General features: G+C 36.3%; 1 protein-coding gene across 2 annotated transcripts in view; it reads right to left on the bottom strand.

The window, feature by feature from the left end:
- Nucleotides 1-26,085, bottom strand: part of LOC138715114 (T-box transcription factor TBX6-like) — a 74,070-nt gene that overhangs the window by 37,996 nt on the left and 9,989 nt on the right. The window contains exon 1 of one of the 2 annotated variants that reach the window (XM_069847640.1): nucleotides 8,868-8,958. The exons of the other annotated variant lie outside the window; for it this stretch is intronic. Within the exon in view, the coding sequence (XP_069703741.1) occupies nucleotides 8,868-8,892 (25 nt within the window). The 5' untranslated portion in view covers nucleotides 8,893-8,958. Of the gene's footprint in view, nucleotides 1-8,867; nucleotides 8,959-26,085 lie in introns of those variants that run through there. 2 annotated transcript variants of the gene reach the window in all.

The following is a 26,085-nucleotide window of genomic DNA, read 5'->3' as shown; positions in this document are numbered from 1 at the left end:
TCGAGTCCCGGTGCCGGAGAGAATTTTTCTCCGCTCCACCCATCTTTCATGAGTTACTAAATCAGTTTGTGACAGTTATGCCTATTCTTATTCCACCTCTTAATGTTCTAAAATTGCCCAACTTCACTATTATCATCTTTTGACTTCAAGAAACTTTTGCCCGAAGAAAGTTTAATTTTAAATAGCTACAGTTTTATATTTTTAAATTTCTGTTCTGAAGCAAACATTGTACAATTTTTCTTAACTAAAGATAAAGAAGAACATCGTAGAGCCGATTTTGAGTAAGACGTTATGTTATTCTTTTTCATGAGGGCTTCGAATAAATATTTTAAAGTAAAGATATTAATGTCTCAGGTACATGATTCTCAGCTGAACTGACTGGTGCACAATGAACATGACGAAGTGCTTCCATTAAACAAATTTAAGGAGTACTTTATGCATGCAAAGTGTATGAAATATCACATTTTTGCTAACAAAAATAATTAAGATCTCAAAAAATGCTTCTTACAGCACCAGACTAATTTTTCATATTTTTCGATAATGAGAATAAAATAATAAAAATGAAGATAATGCAGCCTTAAGATCTCCATCATGCAAAATTAATCTTACAATAAATAAATAAAGTTACGACTGATTTTTAGCTTCAAAAGGGTGCCATGAATATTGCAACATAACTTAGTTAATTTTGTATTCTAATATTATTGACAAGACAATGATTTCGACCTGTTGTAGTACAAGTATATCGGAACAAATTTAGAATGTACCCAATATTTAAATAGTCACCACCACCAGCTATCAGCTACAATAATTTATCATTCAATTCTATTCCCATTGCTGTAAAATTCATGAACCACCATTAGCATATTACTCTACACATCCAAAAAAAAAAAGCAGCCATATTTCCACCATGTAGCAAATTCACCACGTGAAGACAGAACCAGATTATACATTATCTGTAAGTCATTGAAGCCACTCGCTTATTTAGAATATATTATTTTATTACAGTCAATCCATTGCAAACTGTTTCCCTCTAGTTAGTTGGTCATCCCTGTTTTACTTTCTGCATCCTGTAGGGGAGAAAAACAAACAATGTTCCAACACAATGGCGTTGCGTACAGCCTAACATTAAGCAGTATTGTATCAATATTCGTGTACTGAGGTCACATTATTCATAATAAAGACAAGTCCACAGAGCCAGCCAACCATTTCTAAGTGCACAGAATTATCACAAGACGTGCACATTTCCTGTACGACACTGTTATTTGCAGGTGAAAAGAGAATATGATCTCACCGGTCATTTAAACCTAAATAAAATAGGTATATGTACATTTGTTTTGTAGTGTTCCATGTTTCTTCCTTTATTTCCTGTCATGCTCTAATTTCTTTTTTTCAATTCATCTCCTGCTTTACTCCCATCCTCTCATCTCATGATTTATTTCGCGTTATCAGCTAATGGGTTTTGAACTACTGCAATGAAGTCTAAAATATCCGTTAAGAAATCATGCATCCAAGAAATAGCCTACATTTTCCTACTCCTCCTACAAAACAGCATTTCGATATACTCAAACGTTTTACATTAAAATCCTGAAAAATAGGCCTACATCTCCACATCATTATCATCCTTCAACAACGTCTTCAAATAAAGAAAAGTATAATGAAAGAAATGACTCCAAGTTCGACATGTATGTTGGCATTTTTATATTAAGCCAACTGCCATTTTACAAGGACCGCACTCAGTTCAGTGACTTGGTGGCAGGGATTCCATAGTAATATGCACTGTTGCTCGAACTTGGAGTCAGGCCACAAAGGGAAAAACATTGGAGGAGAGGGATTCGATCCTGTGCTGTGGATTGAGCTTAAGCGTAGCTCAATGGTTAGAGCGCTTGGTACGTAGAACCAAGGACCTGGGTTCGATCCCCGGCACTGGAGCAAATTTTCCTCCTTTAATATTAATTGTTACCGTTACAGACATATTCTGTAGGACCAAAAACATTAATCTTTATGTAGAATCTTCTAGCAATAGTGCATATTACTGTGGAATCCCGGCCACCAAGTCACTCAACTGAGTGCGGTCCTTGTAAAATGGCAGTTGGATTAATCTAAAAATGTCAACATACACGTCGAACTTGGAGACAGGCCACAAAGGGAAAAACATTGGAGGAGAGAGATTCGATCCGGTTCTGTGGATTGAACTTCGGCGTAGCTCAATGGTTAGAGCGCTTGGTACGTAGAACCAAGGACCTGGGTTCGATCCCCGGCGCCGAAGCGAATTTTCCTCCCCTAATATTAATTAATAATTAACAAACAATTGTATTATTAAGGATAATTACAGACTATTTTTAAAATGGAGATGCAAGTTATGCACGTAAAATTGGTTTCTCCGATATCTTGTAAATAAGCCTACAATTTTGAACATTTTAAAATAATTTCTTCTCTATTTTGTTCATAATGAATGTGTTAAAAATCCTACTCTTATCAGTTGAATATTAGTCTATTCATTCATAGAGTTCTGCCCAAGGGCAAGTCTTTCACTACAATTCCACGTATTTTAATGTTGCTTATCATCTGATATCTTCTTCTGCCCCGAACTTTTCTTAAGTTCACCATTTGTTTCAGTGCATCCTTCAGTAGACAGTTTATTCTTAGCCAGTAGCCCTGCCAATTTTTTAGAAATACTTTTGTATATTTTTTTGCTATAAATTGTGATTTTTTTTACACAAGGTTTATTAAGAAAAAATAACTTTAAATGATAAAACAGTGCTAAAGGCAGAGTTTGTTCTCCAGTATGAAATACATTTGCAAGCAAAATTTATATATATATATATATATATATATATATATATATATATATATATATATATATATATATATATATATATATATATATAGTAGTGAAAGTGAGAGAGCCCTGCAGATTTTTGTAGCGAATAGCTCATGTTGTATGTAACAAAAAAAAACTGTAATACCATATAGGTGGAAAGTACATAGTTTTTTCTCAGAAAAAAAAATGTTAGGCCTATTTCCCAAATGTTCACCATCCTTTTATTGATAACTATTGCGAATTGGATCGTGATTTTTGTCCATATCGATAGAAAATATAATAAATAAGCATTTATCCCTCTTCGTATTTCAATATGACGCCAATGAGTTGTATGAAATTGTAATGAATAATATTATCATTACGAGAATTGAATTCATAAAGAAACTAATAACACAGTTAAATTCTTCAGAATGTTATGTTTTTATTTAACGACGCTCGCAACTGCAGAGGTTATATCAGCGTCGCCGGATGTGCCGGAATTTTATCCCGCAGGAGTTATTTTACATGCCAGTAAATCTACTGACATGAGCCTGTCGCATTTAAGCACACTTAAATGCCATCGACCTGACCCGGGATCGAACCCGCAACCTTGGGCATAGAAGGCAGCGCTATACCAACTCGCCAACCAGGTCGACAAATTCTTCAGAATTAGACTGTATTAAATTAACTATTAATTACTCCACACATTTATTAATCACCTCCCCCCCCATTTGTGTACTACTAATAGCTTAATGGATCCTTTATGTTGTCGCATTCGTTTCCCTTTTTGTTTAACAAGGAGTGTGGTCAGATTTCTCGAATGTCAAGCGCATTAATGTTTCGCGTTAAAACCGAACACAAGAAAGCTATGACTGTTGGTCTTATATGACTAGTTAATTGATCAATTAACACTTACGTTCAAGAATTGAACCTTTCGGTCTGTTATTTCCCTACTGTTCCAAGGACTTTGAACTCGCATTACATATTCACAAGTCTACCTGGCCATGCGGTCAGTGTAACTAAGGCCATCAATTAAGTCGATAAAAGACAAACACAACATAAGAAAAGGAAGAAAGGTAAACTTCTAATTTCTTGTCGGGAATCGAACCCAGATCCAATGGATTTGTAACATTAAGTTCCAACACTTAATCTGCAGCAAAGGGCGTGAATAATCTCGATATTAACTGCCAATAAAAATTAAAAGATATAATAATGTAGGCCTATATTTCGTTGTCTACAAAATACATTTAATACCTTTTGAACATTTTGATCTACGGGCTAATAAAGAAAGTTTGACAATAAGTGCTGCTTACCAAGTTACATTGCATGTAGACTACAGCATGAATGTATGTGTGAGAAATAACGAAGTAACCTTTATAGATCTTGAAATATTACTGCCTCTTAAACAATTATTGTACAAAATATTCAGTTTGAAAAGATGTCACTAAATTCACAGGATGGGTGCAGGCACTCTTTTATAGGAATTAAATCGCAATGTAAAATGGGAATTTCTGTTTCATAAACTGGTTACATTTTATTTTGTGATCAATAATAATAATAATAATAATAATAATAATAATAATAATAATAATAATAATAATAATAATAATTATAGTGATCACCGAGACGTAGCTCAGGCGGTAGCGTTTGCCTGCTGATACGGAGTTGCGCTCAGGTGTGGGTTCGATTCCCGCATGGACTGATTACCTCGTTGGGTTTTTTTCCGTAATTTTCTCCAACCGTGCAACAAATGTCAGGTAATCTATGGCGAATCCTCGGACTCATCTCGTCAAATACCATCTCAATATCACCAATTCCATCGACGCTAATAACCCAATAGTTAATACAACGTCGTTAAATAACTACGAATAGCCTAATAATAATAATAATAATAATAATAATAATAATAATAATAATAAAACTAATCTTCTCGTGGGCCATTTGCAGTCCGCTGGTCTTAGATCAGGAAAACTCGTCATCACTCATCACTTTCAGCACTACAGCGTCTGCTATACTCTTTTAGAGAAACTGAAGGCCAAAGCGACGAGAATTAAACGCAACCCGACAGTAAGAATTAACTCGCTTCACTGCACATAGAAATATTCTCGGAATAATCCACGTTTGGGTATGTGACTAGCGTATTCCCTTCCCAACCAAGCGGTCCAAGGTGGGCACTGTAATAATTTTTTTACCTGGTTTTTTAACGACGCTGTATCAACAACGAGGTTATTTAGCGTCGATGGAATTGGTGATAGCGAGATGATATTTGGCGAGATGAGGCCGAGGATTCGCCATAGATTACCTGACATTTGCTGCCTTGCGGTTTGGAAAAACCTCGGAAAAAACCCAACCAGGTAATCAGCCCAAGCGAGAATCGAACCCGCGCCCGAGCACAAGTCCTGATAGGCAGGCAAGCGCCTTAGCCGACTGAGCTACGCCGATGGCCGAAGAAATTTATCTTCCGTCCACGGGGCTATAGGTGTTTGTCCGTTATCCTGTGATGGCTCTGCTGTAGCCCTGCGTCATGCCGATCCTATAAGCAGGGAGGCCAGCATTTGTGGGATGTCTAGTGTGCGGCCAAGAGAATCTCCCTCCCTGACCCGCAATGGTGTGATGTCGGATAAAAAGGGAGTTTAATCAGAGTTAGACAGACAGACAGACAGACAGACAGATATAAAAACGTTAATTTATAGAATGTAAAATAATCCTAAATGTTTGACAGCAGACGCCTTAAAAATGATATTGAATATATCCTATTTCTGTCCGCATGCTTGCCCACCCGTTTGTCCATCCATCTTAGGAAACTTAATTAATAATAGCTTAGTTTATCAAATCGAAGCTCTCATATTATTTTCCGATCTGTAAGGGATTCTGATAATTATACTGACATTTATCTAGGTTCAGCTGAAGTGTCCGGTGACATTGCTTAGCGAGATGACAATTGACTTAAATGAATAATATTGATAAGTATATTTATTCCTCAATGGGTAGATTACTAATAGGCTAAATGTAACTAATAAATATTCTTGAATAAAGTATAAAAGAGAAACACTGAAGAAATTCAGAGTAGGCCTATTACACATTTTAAACAAAAATTAAGAAAAGGTTCTACTCGTATAGGTTGAAAGATAACACTAAAAGTGCGATTGCGTAAACTTAAATAATACTACAGATGTGATTGATCCCATTACCCCATGACACTACAACTCCGAAAGAGCCTCGGCCACGCCTTTTTTGGGATTTTCAAAGTGATTTTAGACAGACATAGCGGAATTTCCGTGATATCGAGTCAGCATGACGTCGGAACTCTCCACTCTATGGCTTCCACGCAATAACTGCGGCAGAGATGTGAATAGAGTATCTAAAATTATTTTCATTAGTTTAAATAAGTTGTAAGTTACAAAGAGTCCTCTGATGTACTGGTTACAGTGCTTAGATTATAGATTTTCTTGTTTAAACATAGGTGAATACAAAAGAAATCCTTAGCATGAAACCTAGATTTCTCAGAAAATGAAATGAAATAGAAGGTCCTTTGTCCTAGATCTATGGCACATAAAAGGGTGCTCATCTTAACGATAGAAATTTAGACAAAACTTCCCTGCCTTTTTCGACCACGTAAAAGATGGACTTTTCCACTAAAAACGTGATGTTCAGGGGCAGATATTTATGGAGATTAATTTTACAGTTTGTGTTTTTTTAATATTGGTGTCGGCGGAGATTGTTGGAGATTGATTTATATTCTTGACTGAGATTAATGGAAATTTGGGAAAATACAATTATTTTGGAATTGGAGTATTAACTCAGTATGAATATTACTTTCCAAATAATTAGCATGAAAGATTCGTTGGATTCTAGTAAAGGTGCGGTGTGGCCAATAGACAATATTTGTTGAATTGAAACTGTATTTAGCACACATTCATATAAAAAAAAAAAAAAAAAAAAAAAACTTACAGCCCTCAAAGTAACACTTTCAAATTATTAGTGAAATGTTGAATTCTCCATCTTCTGAGTTCACTAACGTAATCAGAACACCTGGAATACCATGTAATGTAGTCTATTTGGATATGTAACAAATCCAAGTGAAAAAGAAATCCGAAAAAACTCAGAATATGAAATTCGCTATGAAACGACGCGTAGTAATAATTTGCGAACGTGTTCATATTTCGCTATTAGAACTCCATTTTGCGATTTGTCGCGATGCTTTCATCCGCATATTATTAATCAGAATCACTTAAGTTAATTAGAAAAAATTAATAAAAATCTATTGTACATCTGTTTTGTCGTGATTTTCGCGATCTCCATAAATATCCGGCCCTGGTGATGTCTTATAGGCCTTCCTATGAAGTTAAAAGTTGTGCTTATACCACATCACGGGAGTCGCATAATATATATTTCTTTAAACAAATGAATTATGATAATCTCGACTATACATAGGGCCTATTATAATGTTCTTTGAAACACTTAATTTTGCAAATTGTTACACATCTAGGCTATTCTACTCTGATTCGACACAATTGACACTAACACATGGCATTAATATATTTTTAAATAATTCTGAGATCTAATTTACCCAAATGTCAAATGAAAATGAATCTCTCAATAGTGAGTTTCAAATTTGGACTAAGAGTCGCTCATCTCATGAAAACACACTTTAATTTCTCATCGACAATCTGTTGTACGAAACGAATTTCATCCTACACTCCTCTCTAGTATGGTAAGAATAAAATGTCGCTAAATTTTTTAGTGGAATCAGAAGAAATTAACATTTCAAATACTTTCCATAGCGTGGTGCGAGCTCTGGATCAACTTTGGTAATTTCTCCTAGACTAGTCGAGAACAACCACAAGAATTTCAGGCGTAAGTTAAGTGGAAACAATCCTTCAAACATGTGAAAAACTGCAAGAGAAATGTTAAAGCAGTTCTTACAAATCACAATCAATGACAAACTCGGCGAGACAGTGTATTTTTCCGTCTGAAAATTGGCAATTTATCGTGACATACTCATTAAAGACCAACACGCAGTAAAGTACGAAATTAGGAATTGAAGTGTACAGAAAGCATCTAAAGAAAACACCATAATAATCAGAAAATTGGGGAAAGTGGAGGCAATATTCAGCTATCATAGAAAGTCAACGTCCGATTTACAATAAACACCTTAGCATTAAGTTGAACTCAGTTCATTCAGCCAAGTCACAGGTCGAGCAACTAAAACAGATGGCGCCAACCACGGAACCAAAATCTTACGAAATCGCTTTCACACATCGAACCGCAACATTTCTCATAACTTCAGACATGTAGGCCTATGTAATATAACAGTATTTCATGAGAGCGGATAGATCTATAAAATAGATTTATATATACATTTTTTAACTTTCTCACTAAACATATAGATTAAGCAACAAGTCAATAATACTTCATAACAGTGGTAAAGGAAAACAGTTAACGTAACATAATTCCAGTATTAAATAATATAAATATACACGTATTTAAAAAAATGTTACCTTAAAATGACAAAACAGTATTTCAAGAAGTTAGATCTTAAAAAATTATGATTAAAGTTCAATTTAACAATGTTTGAAATAGTTAAGTGTGTATAATACATGTGAAAACTGTATGTCTACAATGTGATGGTAATATTATACGAAACATATTCGCACAAAATAACAATATTTGTTATTTTAATACATTTGTAAAACTTCTATCATTATGGGAATCATTTAGGCCAAATAGAACAGTAAGACCGTGACTTTTTGAGGTCTGAATAACTTTTTTAAGTAAAAAAATATTAAAAGTTCATTGAAACTATACTAGGCCACACATTAGTGAGGTCAATGAAGACAGCATTACTTTAACTGCAAAACGAGCATACGAAAATATTCAAATCTCTATAAAAAGCAACACAAAATATTTAAATTTTATCTAATTGTGTATAAATATAGTTGCAAATTCACACAACACACTCTTCACTGAAAATCAGGACATTGACGAATATTGAATAAATGTGGCTCATTTCACCGGTATACAATACATGCATGAAGTGAGAAATATGTATAAATCACGAACTTACCCGATTCCTCCCGCATGCTGTGCATACGACCGACGTCTTCACTCAACTGTCCCTAACAACCCCCGATTGCCCTTCTAGACCTGCAGCAAATCCCTTTACACCAATGAGGGAGGGGGAGGCGGGATCACGATCGCGAAAACAAAACAAAAAATTCAGCCACGTGACGATATTTCCGTGTGCTTGATTGGTGAGTGGTGCTCTTCAGTGTCACTGCTGCCTGTTATCTTGGACCCGATACATTTCGTCACCGGACAAACAGCGAGTAGAGGCAACTTGTCGCTGTTGGGAACCTGTGGTTTTCGACAAATGGTCCGGAATGGTCAACAGCGCTGTTATTATACAATAACAATCACAATATATTAGCGTTATTTCCGCTTTCAATCTAAAAAATTGACAATTTCATTGTAAGAAGATAAGCGTTATAAGATGTTATAACTTATAACGTATGAAATGTTAGTTCCGGTCAAGGAAAGCACATTTAAAGTTTACGTATATTGAACCTGCGGTCGAAGGTCCGAATCCTTGTGATGGTTTTCGTTGAATTAGGATGAGGTCAGGCGCAGTGCTGACCTTATGTCACGGGAGTCACACCGCGCCTTTGTTCGTTCAATGCCGGTAAAATGAATGTGTAGTCTAATTACGATAAATCCCAATTGGAAAATGAAAAACTCTCGGTCTGGTTGTTAGCATAAACATAATAATTATGGTACATCAGAAGTATAACATGAAAAATAAAGATAGTCTATTCTGTGTCAACTTGGACGTACATTGGAATAAGATAGTGAATCATCTGAGGTTTTTTTAACGACAAAGACTATTTTGTCCACTTTTTCCTTTTTTTCAGAAGTTCCACTCATATCATACTTCAATTCCACAAAGTTGGGCTTATAACTAGAGCCCGCATGTTTGGCAAAATGCCTTTTTTTATTGGGTGGAAGTAAATCACTATTTGCATAGATATAAATGTGACTTGGAGTAAATAAAAGTGATAGGGCCAATTTTTATTTGGTCTATTTTGCCTTTTTAAGGTGTTTCTTACTATGCCCTTTTTCATTTTAAAGCAATATTTCTTGTTTATTTGCAATTTTCTAATTAAATGTAATGTAATGTGTATGAAATTTAAATATTTGAAACAATAACTAACTTTACTAACAATAGTAAATAAGAGTAATTTATTTCGGTGCTTAATCTGCTAATAATCGTGCTTTAACAGTATTGGTGTAATATGAATAATGATCGACAATCCACAGTTACAAACTAATAATAGTATTGTCATATCTTCACGATATCAACAATCAGCTTTATACGAGTAATTTTAAATATTAAGCTCGTTCTCATAGAAGTTGTCACGTAGCATTTCCAATTGTTTGCTTTCATATTCTCAAATCTTACGGTTAAATTTTGTGCTACACGCGTTTATTATTGTACTGTAGGAGAAAGAAATTTGAGTGAGGAACAGTCAGTTATTGTTGGGTGACAGAAGGTATAAGATTGGTTAGCTAGAATGCCTAAATTCAGTAAACCATTACAAAGTAAACTTCATGCTTACATTAGTAAATTTGGTCCCCATGTGTTTTCAACCGATAGAACAATTTTGTTATGTAGCCTAAGGTTTGTGAAAAGACAGTTAATCATGAAAAAAAGTATTTTATAAGTCAACATGTGTCACCTGCGAAGTAAATATGTGAATTATGTTGATATAATTTAAATTTATTACTAAAATATAATATGCCTTTTGGAAATTTATAATGCCTTTTTCAAAGATTATTATGCCTTTTTAAAAGTTTTTATTGCCTTTTTGCCTTCCTATTTTAACTGTTATAAATGCGTAAACATTCGGGCTCCAGTTATAACATGTCATATCTCCTCTTACGCGTGTGTATAAAATACAGTGTTGTCAATTTAGCGGTTTTCCCATAACGGTGTAGGCCTATCTCTGTGTTAATTTAGGGCAGGAGTCAAACTTTTTGAGACAGCACCGTCCTTCACATGTCACATTTCTATCGGTGATTCTTTAGTATAGTTTCTTCAGTATTCATTCTGTGCCTAATCTCTTGATCTGTTAAATTTTGTGTACGAGTTTGGAAACTCTTGCACTGCGTCTCAAATAATCCATTTCCACACCCAATATTCTGTTCTTGTAATGTTCAGTCGTTATCCATGGTTTACTTTACTTCAATATATCAAAGCAGATCCAACAACATTTTACAAAGACATATTTTTTCAAATGAGTTTATCCTACTAAGCTTAGCCTATACAGTAGTTAGTTTAGACGCGATAAAAATTTTTCCTGCTCTGTTTAATTCGGATTTTTATGTTTTATTTTCCAGTGCCTTTTGTTTTAGGCCTATTCGTAATTGTTATTAGGTATTTTCTCGTTACCTAATTTATTACAACTCCTTCCAATATTTCTTGGCTGTTTAAATAAATCGATACCGTATTTAAAATTAGTAAAAATATAAAAAGGTTTTGGTAGATTATAATGTCTCTATGTAGGCCTAGAGGCATATTAGCCTACTTATCAAGCATCTAAAAGTACAATGAAAGCAAAACGTTCAAGAGGAACAATATAACTTCATCGACAATCGCCCGCGAGTTCGTATTGTAGGCCTACAGTCCGGTTTTGAAATTGCTTGTATTTATTTTATTTTATTGGGTTATTTTACGACGCTGTATCAACATCTAGGTTATTTAGCGTCTGAATGATATGAAGGTGATAATGCCGGTGAAATGAGTCCGGGGTCCAGCACCGAAAGTTACCCAGCATTTGCTCGTATTGGGTTGAGGAAAAACCCCGGAAAAACCTCAACCAGGTAACTTGCCCCGACCGGGATTCGAACCTGGGCCACCTGGTTTCAAGGCCAGACGCGCTGACCGTTACTCCATAGGTATGGACAATTGCTTGTAAAAAGGAAGGAATTCAGAGTGTTCATTTGAGATTTCTATAGAGACGCAGGCCTAGATGTTTTTAATTGGTTATTTTACGACGCTTTATCAACTGCTGTGGTCATCTAACGTCTGAATGAATGAAGGTGATAATGACGGCGAAATAAGTCCAGGATATAGGGCCGAAAGTTACCCAGCATTTGCTCTTAATAGGATGAGGAAAAACTTCAGCCAGGTAGGCCTAACTTGTCCCGACCAGGATTTTAACTCAGGCCCACTCGTTTCACGATCAGACATACGAACCGTTACTCCTTAGATATGTTTTAAGATCTATTTTTATGGAGAAATATTCAATTTAAAGCGTAATTCTGTAGGTAATGACTAATTTTACATAAAACAGAACATATTTTGCTCTATTTGTGGAACGGCTACTTTTATGTTAATGTAGTAAATTATTTGATATAAACAAATATCTTCAATCTGTGTCGTTGTTTGAAGAAGTTTCAACTACAAGATTAAATGCGTAAATACTAAATAATAAATCATTTCTGGACAAAAATTTCTCAAGAGACACAGGCTACTAAACTTGTCTATACCATTTTATTCATTCCATGTAAGATGAAAATTGAAGTAAGATGCAATTTTATATTTTTAAATAAAAATGATTTATTTTTAATAAATTTGATGTCACAGGGTGATTCACGAGGATTTACCGCCACTTACGGAGCTTATTTCCAAAGACATTCTGAGCAAAAGATGTCACATAAACATGTGTCCTAATTTCAATATTTTCAGATTTACACTCATTTGAAATTGTTAGTAAAATTCCTTTTTTTTTTTTTTTTTTTTTCTTTAGTTTTAAGAGTAAAAGAATATTACAAATAGAGAATGAACCATTCAGAAGTATCATTTCTTTAATTGGCTAGTGTCCTGAAGCTAAAAATATGTTCTTAATTGCTTTGTACAGATTTTGTTTTTCAATTTTTAACCAAAAATTACACCTTTCTTACGCACTTATCACAATAATTATTACAAATCATACGACTTTAGGAACTTGATTATTTACTGTTTAATTATTCAACCTAATGTACAGTGTTACAGAATTTGTAAGAGTGGCGTGATTTGTAACAATTGTTGTGACAAGGGCGAAAGAAAAATATAATCATTGATTAAAGTTCTCGTTAACACTTTGTTAAAAACATAAAATTTACTTTGTCATACGTTAAAAGTGTTAAAATTGTTAAAAAGGCATTTACCTTCGACAGACGGCCCGTTTCGACGCTAATATAGAAACAGATATGGAAATTTTACACATCACACCAAAAAGTTCACAGTTAAACATCCTAGAACAGTACGAAATATATAAGAATACAATAGCACACCCACAATATATACTTAACACACAACTACAGTTCAATACGCACACATTATTTGACGTCATAATACATCATAACATACAAACAGCCAACCTCCACCATAGGAGCAACACACCCCCACCCCCTACCATCGACAACTGCACATCGCAGAGTCAAGATCACCAGTGATTCAAGAGACACTGAAGACGACGACACATAGCGTCGAAACGGGCCGTCTGTCGAAGGTAAATGCCTTTTTAACAATTTTAACACTTTTAACGTATGGCAAAGTAAAAATATAATTTTGTAGTTAAACATCGATAACAAAATCTTACTAAGCAACTGTGAAATTCACAACACATTTTTAGCTTCAGAATAATAGCTAATTAAATAAATGATACTCCCGAATAGTTAATTGTTTATGTGTAATATTCTTTTACTTTTAAAACTCAAGAATAATGGCATTTTACAAACAACTTCAAATTAGAGTAACTTTGAAAATATTGAGAATAGAACCCATGTTTATATGACATTTTTGCTCAAAATGTTTTTGAAAATATGCTCCGTAACTGCCGGTAACTCGTCGTGAATCACTCTGTTTAAGTTACTATCTACATAATTCCCAAATGGTGAACACGTAGATATGAACATACTGAAAAAGTTTTAAATCTGACAAAAATCCTGTAGATGAACAAACTGCATGCCAGAAACCACCAGCAACCATTTTTTTTCGGTACAGTAGGCCTATCATTTAATACTGTAACCCATGCTATTTTTGCGGAAAACTAGAAATAGCTACTTTTTGTGAGCTATCGTATTATTTTTCTTTACAGAAACGAGAAAAGAAAGAAACTATTATGTTTGTTCATTAAATAAGCGAGTCCCCTTTTCTCTACGGCCTAGCTTCCAGCAGCATAGGCTGTAAAACACTACAAACGCTTGTGAGTCATTTCCGTCATTTTAATTCCAGGTTTCATAGCTCGCACCCTTTTTTTCAGTTTATGGATGTATTAATGAAAGTTCAGACTGTTACGTATACAAAAAGTAACTCAGCCAATAAACATTACGATTTAGAAATTGGATAAAACAAAAGAGTGAACGGTTGGAGAGTTAAATTAGGCCTGTATTGTTCAACAGATATAAAATATACATCAATTATTTTGTGACAGTAATATCAAAAATTAACTTTAATAAGCTTCAAGCTTGAGTTATATGTACCTCTGATTTAAGTTCTGGCTGATATGTATATCTATTATCAGGCAGTAGGCCTACATCTCACTTGATGACATGTGTCAGAGGAAGAACAATTGTTTGTATCCATCTGAAGTCTGATTAGTGGAATATGTAGCTAATCGGCGAAGTATGCATTGGAGGGGGAAAGGAACTGGTCACCCTCCCCCATTATCTCCTGGCCTAGTTGTCTCATGAGTAATGTCTTATTGGTGTTACTTATGAGGTTCAAACCTGTCTTCGGACAGTTGACTAAACAACAACAAGCTTAGGCCTATATGAAAATATTGTGAAAACATACTTTGGTTGGCTGGAGTTCATTTTATCAAGTTGCTGAGTGACCTAGTCATAGGCCTATATCAGCGTTGTCAGACACAGCCTAAACGGAGCGGAGCGCTCCACTATAACTCGTTGCGAGCTCCGGTGCTTCCACAGACATAAGCAAGTTCACGCTCCGACTGGACGTCTCTAGCACCACAACCGGTTTCGGAGCTTACAACTCTGACACTACTGGCCTATATGGTTGCACGTAATTTTATAGGCCTACATGTATTTCATGTGTGCATGGTATTTTATGCATGGTCGAACTTGAAAGCACGTTTATAGCTAATCCCAACAATTGATTTTCTTCTGTGGTCCAATTAGACTCTACTCTCTTTCCTCCCCTTTTTCCTCTTGGTCAAACTGAAAGACCCCGCTTGATGGTTTCCTCAAGCTGAAAATACACCCGTTGTAATTTAACTCATCTCAACTCTACAGTATGTCGTGTGAAATATAAACATAAATGAATCGAATCGATTAACTACGTATAGGCCTACAGTATGAAGGACTTTTATATTTCCCTTCCATACACACACACTCACTCACACACACACACGTACGCACGAAGGCAGACGCAATCCTTAAGGAATTAAGGCTGGTCCACAATAAATCGGGAAAGGAAACTACAACGAGAACGAGAACGGAAATAATGTTAAAACAAATGCATTTCAGCGTGAGCATTCATAATTAACGAGAAGCTTGCCGGAGCCCGGCAACGGGAACGTGAAAGTTAATTGTTTTTTTTATTTTAGTAGGTTATTTTACGACGCTTTATCAACATCTAAGGTTATTTAGGGTCTGAATGAGATGAAGGTGATAATGCCGGTGAAATGAGTCCGGGGTCCAGCACCGAGAGTTACCCAGCATTTGCTCATATTGGGTTGAGGGAAAACCCCGGGAAAAACCTCAACCAGGTAACTTGCCCCGACCGGGAATCGAACCCGGGCCACCTGGTTTCGCGGCCAGACGAGCTAACCGTTACTCCACAGGTGTGGACAAGTTAATTGTGAATGCTCACATTTAAATACATTTATTTTAGCAATATTTCCGTTCTCATTTCTGTTCCCGGTTTATTGTGGACCAGCCTTCAGGCCAACTCCGGTATATATTTTTAAAAAATGTTCAAACAGTCAAGCAGAACAGTTTATAATACAGACGGTTGCTGGAAAAGTTAGGAAACATCGACAACTTACCTAACAAAAAATACCCCTGTGTTGACTGACAAGCAAACATTCTCACGGGGGGGCAGATAAAAAAGTTATTTCTTTTTCTTCCGGCATGTTAATGTCAAAACAAGTGCTTATATAAATTTTGGCCACTTGAACGCAATTACGAGCCCCCCCCCCCAGAATGCAAGTTTCTCTGTGACCGTTTACAGTAAGAAAACATAAATTTATGGAAGGATTTGTTGGAAGAGATAAGTTACAGCAATTGTTGAGCTATTTTTCAATGTATTTTTCACTAGAAATGAGACATTTGTCATACCGTGGGATCAACTTTTATATTCCTGTGTCGTAGAAGTCTGTCACCTGGGATCGGAATCAGTGTGTGACAGCCATCTGCACTTCTCTGTTGACCCCCACGATAAGCTATGAGAAATGTCTTAATTCAGATGGGAAATATGTTGGAAAATAGCGCAACAATTTCCGTATCTGTTCCAGTATATTTTTGCATGGAATTGTGTTTTCTTTCTGTAAACGGAACCAAGGAAACTTACATCCTGGGGGGCCCTCGTATTTGCACTCGATTGGCCAAAAGTTTTATAGGCTAAGCACTTGTTTTGACATTAATAACATGGTGAAAGAAGAAAAGTTACTTTTTTACCTGCCCCCATGAGAATGTTTACTTGTGAGTGGTCAGATCTTCAGCCTGTCGCGCAGGCAGCCCGGGTTCACCTCCATAGCATTTGTTTTTATCACCTCCCTAGCACTTGTTTGTTTTTATCACTTCCCTAATATTTGTTTCTTTTTTTGCCAACATTGTACTTTCAATAATTGTACCTTTTAAAATTATTCATGTTTATTTCATCATCTTTAATGAAAACTTTTCTACCATTTATTTCGTTTATATTATTTACGTTATGTTATAGCTTAGGCAAGGTTCACATGTTACAAAGATCAGCATTTAGAGGACTGAAAATGCTGTACTTTTATGCTTACAGAGTGACAGTGGTTCATCGATTACAGCAAGAGGATCCAGCCACTTGCATGAATTTTTGTGAGTATGTTCCAATCTAGTCATGATAGTACTGATAGTACTGTCCCCATTTTCTTTAACGATAGGCCTACAGTCAACTCACAACATTATGTCCGAGATATAGGCTACAGTGTTTTTTTTCCTTGCAATATTGACAGGAGATGAAAAACAGTATGCTTACTTCTAACAGGATAACTCCACTGCACATACAGCCGCTATATTATTAGAAGCATTAGAAAAAGCGTTTGATGATCGCGTAATTAGGCCTAATCACGGACGTTCGCCAGCTCGTTCGTCGGATTTAAATGTTTGTAATTTTTATCTGTGGGAGAATTTAAAACAGAAAGTGTATGTAAATAATCCACGCACTCTTGAAAAGCTGGAAAATGAAAACAGTGAGTGCTGAGTGAAATTACAAATAGAGAGTTGCAAAGGTATTTCATAATTTTCTGCACCGATGTGATTCTTGTATCCAGAAAAATGGATAGCCTATAATTTTCAAAATATGCATTGATAAAAGGTAAGATCAACAACGTTTTCTAGAGAAACTAGCAGTGAGGAAGTTCCGGCGATTTCGGAAGTGAAAATCGTTGAATTTATAAGGGACTTCTTGTGAAGATGTACTTGATCGTATATGCAAAAGTCTGAACTAACCAAACCTAATCTGTCACAGATTCGTATATGCAAATTGTATAAGCGGAAAACTAGCACTAGTTTAGTTCATTTTCTTATTACCTCTTTCAGTGCATTATTCTTATAGGTCATTTGTTATCTCGTGAAACCAAATGGCTGCGTGCCCCGTAGCTTATATAGAAAGAATCTTATGGTGGAGGTAAGTGAGCTCGCTAGGATACAAGTAGAAAAGTAGTGAAGAAGAGAAGCTTCTCTGTCCACTTTCTTTTTCCCCTGACGCGTAGGTAGGTTTCACGAGACAATGAATGACCTATACTTACGAGATTATAGGCTTAAATCACCATCATTCACCGCAGATTCTTATTTTTTTCGTGCGAGAGAGAGGTCGCATTTCACCACTAAACATGAGTGCTATGACCGCTTATAATGCCGGTGAATTGTTTATGCCGCGAACTGTACTTAAAACTGTTTCACTCACTTGTAGATGTTAAATTTTGACACTCTATAACATGTTAGTAATTAACAAGTTAGAAAACTTGAAGTTCGCACATATGTTAATAAAGGCCTATAAATGTGAAACTAGTCAATAATGGAAAAAAAAATACATCAGTATTTCACAATTGTAATGGAGGATGCACAAAAAATAGGTGATATTAAAAAGCACAGACAATCGTGGTCGGAAGTATCGTCCTTGAGTAGCAATATCTGTAGCCGAAACAATGGTGTGAACACAATAAAAATAACACAGTGAAAAAATTGATAAAACACTTCAGGTCTTGAATCACTAAATCGTCCTCCGTGTTGCCGTGCTAGCAGTTGGATCCGCGGTTCGGAAGTTCAAATCCGGCCGAGAGTCCACCGCTATGGAGTAAAGGATAGTCTATATGACTGTGGAATGAGCGGGCCCTTTGTGATAAATAATTTTTCTGAAAGAAAGAGGAAAAGGTTGCCATACTCTACATACAAAAAAGAAATGGTTATGTTCTCCATGTCCTAGGCCTAGGCATTAGTAACACAAAGAGCTTATGAGATGCTCCAACTGATTATCATGGATCCATGTCTGCAATTATAGGCATCTGAAGAATGGTTCGAAGACATACTGATATCGCATAAATAGTAGCGCCATTCTTGGCTTCTAAATCCAATGCCCAATACTCGTCACGACTAGTTTATATTTTCAAGCATTTTTTCTTCTTCCACAACTATTCTTTTGTGCAGTTTTGAAAGAAAGCCAGCTTTCTGTAAGCAGTTGATATTTGATTGCATTACATCCCTACAGTTTTTGCAATAAAATGGAGGGCATATAAAGATCTTCATATCTTTTGTGTCTCTGCCACACTTCATGAGACTTTAGCAATCAGTTCTTTCAATAATAATTTGTCTTTGGGACATAAATAATACCCAAATCTAAAAGCAGCAATCTTCTTGTGCAATGGCTGACAAAAATTACAACTATACATTTCTTAGATGAAAGGTCTGTGGATGGGCAGGGCATTGATAAGAACAATTTTCCTATTCTGTATCCCGATTTTTGCATCGAGAGCATTTATTTGTTGTGAAAATGATTCTTGAGTTCATCCATGCCTTACTGTTACTCTCATACAGCGGTATAAGTGAAAGTAAACTTGAAATTAGGTATATTGACGTAGGTACAGGAAGTACAGAGTATCTGTCTTAAGCCGTTCATTTTTGCTTAGGCAGTCCAAATAACAGCCGAAACATGTGGGAAGTATGTAATGGTTTCGTAGGCGGAATCAGGGGTGGGTATAACGCTCACATATCATCACGTGAATGTTACGAATTTTAATCTTCGTATGATAATAATTTTATAATTTAATCTGTTATATTAATTATTTATTTTCTTTTTCCTTTCCAACGTTTATTTCAATATTGGATAATGTTTTATCGAGTCATTTTCTCTCCTTATAGTTCCCATAAAATCGTTTTCTTAATACATAAGTTATATCCAGTAGTTCAAATTAATTAATTTATTTATTTTGTTTCATTCGGAATAAGCAATGTATCTTTAAAGAAGAGATAGCTCAGAATTTTAACAGAATTTATTAATTTATTTCAATATATTTTGAATATGTCACTCCTAGTGATATTGTCATATTAACATCAACCTATGTATACCAAGAAAAAAGTTGTATTCAGATTGTGACAGACCATATGGTCTAAGACATACGAGAACGATAACAACCCGCATGGAGTTGGACGATATCGACGTAGTTTGCTTGTTGGAACATCTTATATTTAATTCTTCTCTCGCTATCTTTCACATTTACTATTACGAGCTTCAAATATTCAAACCGTGAACGGTCACCGACGCGCGAAGGTAGAATTCCAATTTTTATTACTATTGCTGTGAAACCATTTTATTGTAATATTTAATAAAATTAAAAACATATATGATGTTATTCAACGAACTATTCTTAGTAAAAAGTGTGTCCGATTTTCAATGGATGTGGAGAAACAGCTGTTTGAATGTTACGTATAACAAACCTTACAAATGGTATGAAGGCACGACAAACGACTACTACGTACAAAGGAATAGTACGTATCGTTCTTCTCGTTTCGTCTGAGGGAGGGGAAAACACTGTTAATAATGGATGTAGAAAAACAACTGTTTGTAGTTTCCTTAGCTACAAGGATGGCATATTCCTCCAGAATGACGGAGCCTCTGTACATTTTAGTCGTCAGGTGATGCGTCACCTATATCTTACATTTCTCCAAAGTTGAATCAGCCGCAATGATTATGTGCATTGGTCACCAATGTCCCCAGACTTTACTCCTGTCTATTTTTGTCTTTAGGAGTGGGTGAAAGACTAAGTGTACGAAACAAAGTAAACAAAAGGGACGAATTCATGTTCGATTTATGAAAGAGCTGAAAAGTGCACTGGACTGTAGAACTGTATTGATATCATGTAAATGAGCAATAAATATAATTATAATTCGTTTGGTTTTTTTTTTTGCCAGTTATAAAGTTTGTTATATATAATATAACATTCAAATAGATGTACCGGTATCTTCACACTCATTGAAAATTGAACAAATGTTTATATGAACATTTTTACTCAGAATAGGCCATACTACTGTCGCCTAAATATTTACTATTCCTGCTCAATCACCTGTATAATAAGCAATGTGAATTTTGTATTATTACTAATGTCAGTAACAGTCATCAAAAAAGTTACCAAATACAGAATCATGTAGGCCTAAAGAAAAATATCTCAATCTTCTTCATACAAAATACAGGGACATCATTTTATTTTTACTAACATTTTTAATATTAACCTGGCTATACCTTTAGAGAACCGGAAACACAGTTTGCTATCCCCTTCCACGACTGGACTTCGATGATACGGGCGTAAAACACAAACAGATCATTCTACTAGGTATAGGAGGGAAGAAAAATAGTTCATCCATTTACGTAAACTAGGAAATATCGAGATTTTGAGTTCGATAATTTTCATTAGGTTTTCGTTTAATCAAAATACAGTACTGTATTAAGAATAGGTGTTTTTACTCACGAACTGAGTTATCCATGAAATTCATTATGCAGTGTATATTATACTGTCTACATCACATTAGCGTACAATATAGAGAAAAAAATTAAATTGAAAATTAATCATAATATGAATATTTAAACACATTTTTTAAAATGGTGGCCGTTCATTTCGATACAGGCTTCAGTTCTTTTGTGCATATTATCGCACTATAGACTATAGCATCTAATTCCAATTGCCAGTTTCATCTTTGGTACTAGTAACTCATGTTGAAATAATTCTGTACCTACTCTATAAAAGAGTACCTTACGTACTGTAAATTCAAACTTCACTTCTGCCCGATCCGCACAGATAAAATTACTCAGACATGCTATCTACTGTCCGTCCAAGTGGTTATGCCGCAGGATCGTATAAAGGGGGGGAAATCACGTGGCAGTTAATTACTTAACGAGGTTCTTATTTAAGTTATTTTAAACAGTTGTATAATATTACGTAAATGTCCAATTCCTAACAGAAATTAATGTTTTCAGAAAAGAGCTAAGACAGCTTTTATAGAGGGGCGAACAGAAGCAGGTGGGGGAAATCGGGATGCGACGTAGGCAAACGGACAGTACCTGTGCGAAAATATGATTCAATATTGAAAGCTCTTTCATCACTGGAAAACGCGAACATATTTCTGGAACGTACTATACTCACTAACTCAGTACTGCGTACTATATGCGGCCTTGGTTCTGTGTGGACAGTTTGAACTTCATTAGTAGAAGGGGTGGGAATGAAGTACATTAAAAACTTAGGTACAATAAAAATTGAAGTAAAAATAAAATGATGTCTCTGTACATTACTTAGAAGTCAATTTAATTATAATTTATTTGGCTAATGCCGCCACGGTGGTCTAGTGGCTAGAGCACTGGACTTACAATCTTGTGAATCCCAGTTCGATCCCTGATTTATAACTTGTGTTGGGAAGCCCGCCGTCCAGGCAACACAGGAGTTTTCTCCGGGAGCTCCGGTTCCCCTGTGGCGTCATCCCATCTCATCTCAAGTGTAGCGTAGACCAGCCTCCTATGGCACACTCTGTCACAAATTGGTCTACATAACTGGTTTCATACGAGTGAATGACGAAGTCAAGTATCTGCCATTAGTAAAAAAAAAAAAAAAACAGCTCTTCCTACAGGATAAAAGCAGTCGGTGCTTCATGCTGACTTTCTTCTAGTATCGAGGTTAAGAAAGCATGGGAATCCTAACTCCCTGTCTCTTGTAAACAGCTTGCATGTACACGGACACCAGGAAATACAGACCTGCTCTAGAGCGCTTTCGGTTATACGCTAAGTTATTCAGTTCAATTTGACAATAAGATTCCAACTAAAAGCGAATCCGATGCGGTGGACCGAGAATACCGGATTGGGTCTATACTCTTTACATTTGAGGAATGTATGCGTTCAGATTCCCAGTAATGCAATCAAATTAATTAAACTTGCGTTGTGTGGCCGCTTTAGAGAAGCTCGTTCCCACCTACGAGATAGATAGACATGGATGAAGATCAAGTAGCTCAAAACGAGAGCATATGGCACAAGGAGGAAGAATGCGCGTCCGCGTCACCCGAAGCCCAAGGCCGATATTAACCGATACTTTCTACAATTGTTGAGGAGATGCGTTTTGTTAACGTGATATATTCGAGCGTGGCCAGTACCAACAAAGAAAGAAATTCCTTTAGTAACCCATTCATTTCACAGGGGCGCGATGATAAGTAAGGCAGTAAAAAACACTTCGGACAGATCGTACTCGAATTAAACAGCAGAAAAAAAAAAACATGTAATTTTGTGCAGAATTTCTCATTATAGGATTGACAATTCTTCATGAATGTTAGAGGTGGCATTATTGGAAAAGGTTTTAGCGGAGATTCTCATCATGACTGTTACTACAGAAGTTCACAAGAGTCTGCAATGAGTTCAGTTTAATTAACTAATAATCGTAGCCTACTACTGCAGCAAAGTTCTAAATGTTGTAGTCTAATAAACGCACAATCTGCTCACTATTATACTATCTCGGTGACGTGGCAGAGCCACAGGCGTAGCTCAGAGGATAGCGCGTTTACCTGCTGATCCGGACTTACGCTCGGGCGTGGGTTCGATTCCATTTTGAGTTGATTGCTTGGTTGGGTTTTTTCCGAACGTAAGGCGAGTGTCAGGTAATCTATGGCGAATCCTCGGCCTCATCTCGCCAAATACTATCTCGCTCTCCCATCGACGCTAAATAACCTAGTAGTTGATACAGCATCGTTAAATAACAAAGTTAAAAAAGTGACAATGGCAGCGACGAAGTTTTTAATTTTGGGTTAAAATTGCGATGGGCAACGATCTTGTGCGAAATAAATCAATCACTCAATCGAAGCTATGAATCAATATTCCTTGACGTATAGGCCTACAGTAGATATTAATGTATTAGTTGTGCGAGTGTTAGTAAATGTACCGGTACATTATTTGTTTGTCCAAAGATTGGTAGAAGGAAGCAAGTTGTTTCTTTGAGTGAGATTACTAGCTTCACCCCTCATCGTCACTTGTAAATCATACCGATACGTACCGCCATAAAAATATGGTTATTAAAAACCAAAGTCTCAAATTTTTCATCACATAAACAATTCAGTCTTTGCATAAGAGTATCATGACATGATGAAGTTATGTGCTGTTCGCTTTGTCCATCATAAATAAGCCTACAACTCCTAACCCGAGAAAAATCCTTTGCAACGTTTGGATTTTTCTCGGGGTACACCCGTTTCCCTTTTTCATTCCACCAACACTCTCCATCTTCCCCTCATAGCTATCTTCTTAGTTAAAATAGGCTTCGGTGAAATTCTAATGCTGATAAATAGGCTTGTAATGTTGGGGGTCGATAGGGTGCATTACGATGGTTTCTAGTTGACTATCTGTTCACCAGTCAGTACTCTAGCATGAGTAAACAGTGTACCTGATGAATAGTAATGCCGAAGGTTAAAGGTTCTCAGGTGCATATTATTGCAGCGGAATTTGGTGAGTGTTTTGAAGTGAATGACGGGAACATTATATGTAAATTATGTAATATAAACATACGAGGTGACAAGCGATATTATAAACAGAGACATTGCAGCATTAGAAAAGAAAGGAGGAAACTCAAACCCACGAATAATTCTATGGTAATAATTCTTCTGAACGTAACGAAAGGTACGTAAAAATAATCTTTATAATCCTATGTAGCGTATATTCACTTTTAGAGCTATCCAGATTTGTTTATCTATTACAGAAAACGTAATTTCTCTTAATTTATTAGTACATATTTATTGGCATATTTTGCACTATTTAAGGACGTATTTGCATTCGTCTTTAGTAGTTTTTACCGCATCAATTCCGGGTCCTAATCATTACCATCATCATTACCACCACCAAATACTAGTAACGCCCTCCCGCAGCATGCTCACGGACCGGTGGCTACTGGTCGTCTTGTCCTGGCGCCTCGAAGCTGGCTGTGGCGCCACGCGGCAATCGGGTGTTCCCAGCTGTGACACTTCACACAGGATGTAGGAGTGGCGTAATGACGGCTTTCGGACCTCACAAAGGAATCTGTTACCCTAAAATTCCCATAAAATGGACTTCGTCGTGTCTGCATTGCAATATATTATACTTCAATGGTAATTCATAGTTAACGAAGTTCATGAAGTAAGTCGGTAAGAGCAATAAGAGTGATAATGAGCAGCTTGGTACGGCTAGAGTACTGCCTGTTGCCTGTCCATGACATAAACCCGACATTGCAGGGTCGGGTTCCCTCGATTTATACTCCAGGTCGCTTGGAGACTTTAGGTAACCAAACGCAGGACTGTACTCATAGTTATGACTGCTTCCCAACTGCTGAGGTTGCATTTGGATGACGCTTAAAAGTAGGCGTTCACTACATCGTTTCGCACCCATCGGACGAATCGCACGGATCGGAAAAAGACAATCTTCGCTGTAATTGTTATGTAACCGCGTTCATTACATCGTATCGCAGGCATCGGCTATCGGTAAATTCGTCCACGTTTCTCAGATGAGCAACTTTTCCGATGCGTGCGATCATGGCCTTCTTTAATAAATCAAGTTTAATTGCTCAATTGTTACTATTATGTTGTGCCATGTTCAGCGTCGCGCCAAAATGGCAGACGGAAAACTTATTTCGCTTGTAGAACACTGCGAAGAATTATATAATTTGAGGCATCCTCATTACAGTAATCAAATCGTTTCTTAGATAGGCCTATATATTATGTAACCAATATCTCTTTCATTTCTTTCTCTTCAATTAAAAAGCATGAAACAATTACAAATTTTTATTCGCTAACACTCATGATTATTAGACCTAACCTCAAAACTCCTCTGTTTTCAGGAATGTCAATATCATAGCTGATAGGGAATCCGATGAGACGATGAGGTAGAGCCGTTACAGTGAACGCACTCCACTTAAAATATCCGTCGCGTGCGATTCGTCCGAGGAATGCGATACGATGTAGTGAACGCTTACCTTAATTCTCCTTTGAAGTTTAGGTCTCGGATGGGTTGGTTCACAACTGTATTCAGGTCATTTAACATTGCAAAAAGTTGGCCCCGAAGTGGTTTTCTCATTTTCGAGAAGTCATATTCAGATGGATTTATGTCCGTACAGAAGGCTGGCTGAGTGAGTAGAGAAGCAGCACACCAGACTCCAATAGCTGTAGTCGGTTCTGGCGAATTTTTAGGCGCAGTTTCCTAGGGCTATGTCTGCACATGTCATCCGTCTGTATTTTTCCAAAACATTGGCAACAGTTATCTCTGTAGTGAAAATTTCAGTCTTCTAGTGTGTTGATTGTCTTCTGTAGCAATGTGACCTTCACAGACACGTCGAGATCGTTGGGAAATGGTAGGCCTACTAGCTTATAGTCTACTGTAGAGTCACCACACACTTCTTTCGAAGCAATTCATAGGGCTAAATTTCCGGCGGCATACATCCACGTAAAGTTCCTATTTCAACGAATAATCTTTGATCTCAGACTGTGACGTGGCCTGACTGATTTTCGTCGTCCATTTCAATCACTTACACGAAAAAAGTTTT

The sequence above is a fragment of the Periplaneta americana genome, chromosome 15 (genome assembly GCF_040183065.1).
Source record: "Periplaneta americana isolate PAMFEO1 chromosome 15, P.americana_PAMFEO1_priV1, whole genome shotgun sequence".
Classification (NCBI taxonomy): domain Eukaryota; kingdom Metazoa; phylum Arthropoda; class Insecta; order Blattodea; family Blattidae; genus Periplaneta; species Periplaneta americana.
This window is presented reverse-complemented; position numbering and strand designations above follow the sequence as displayed.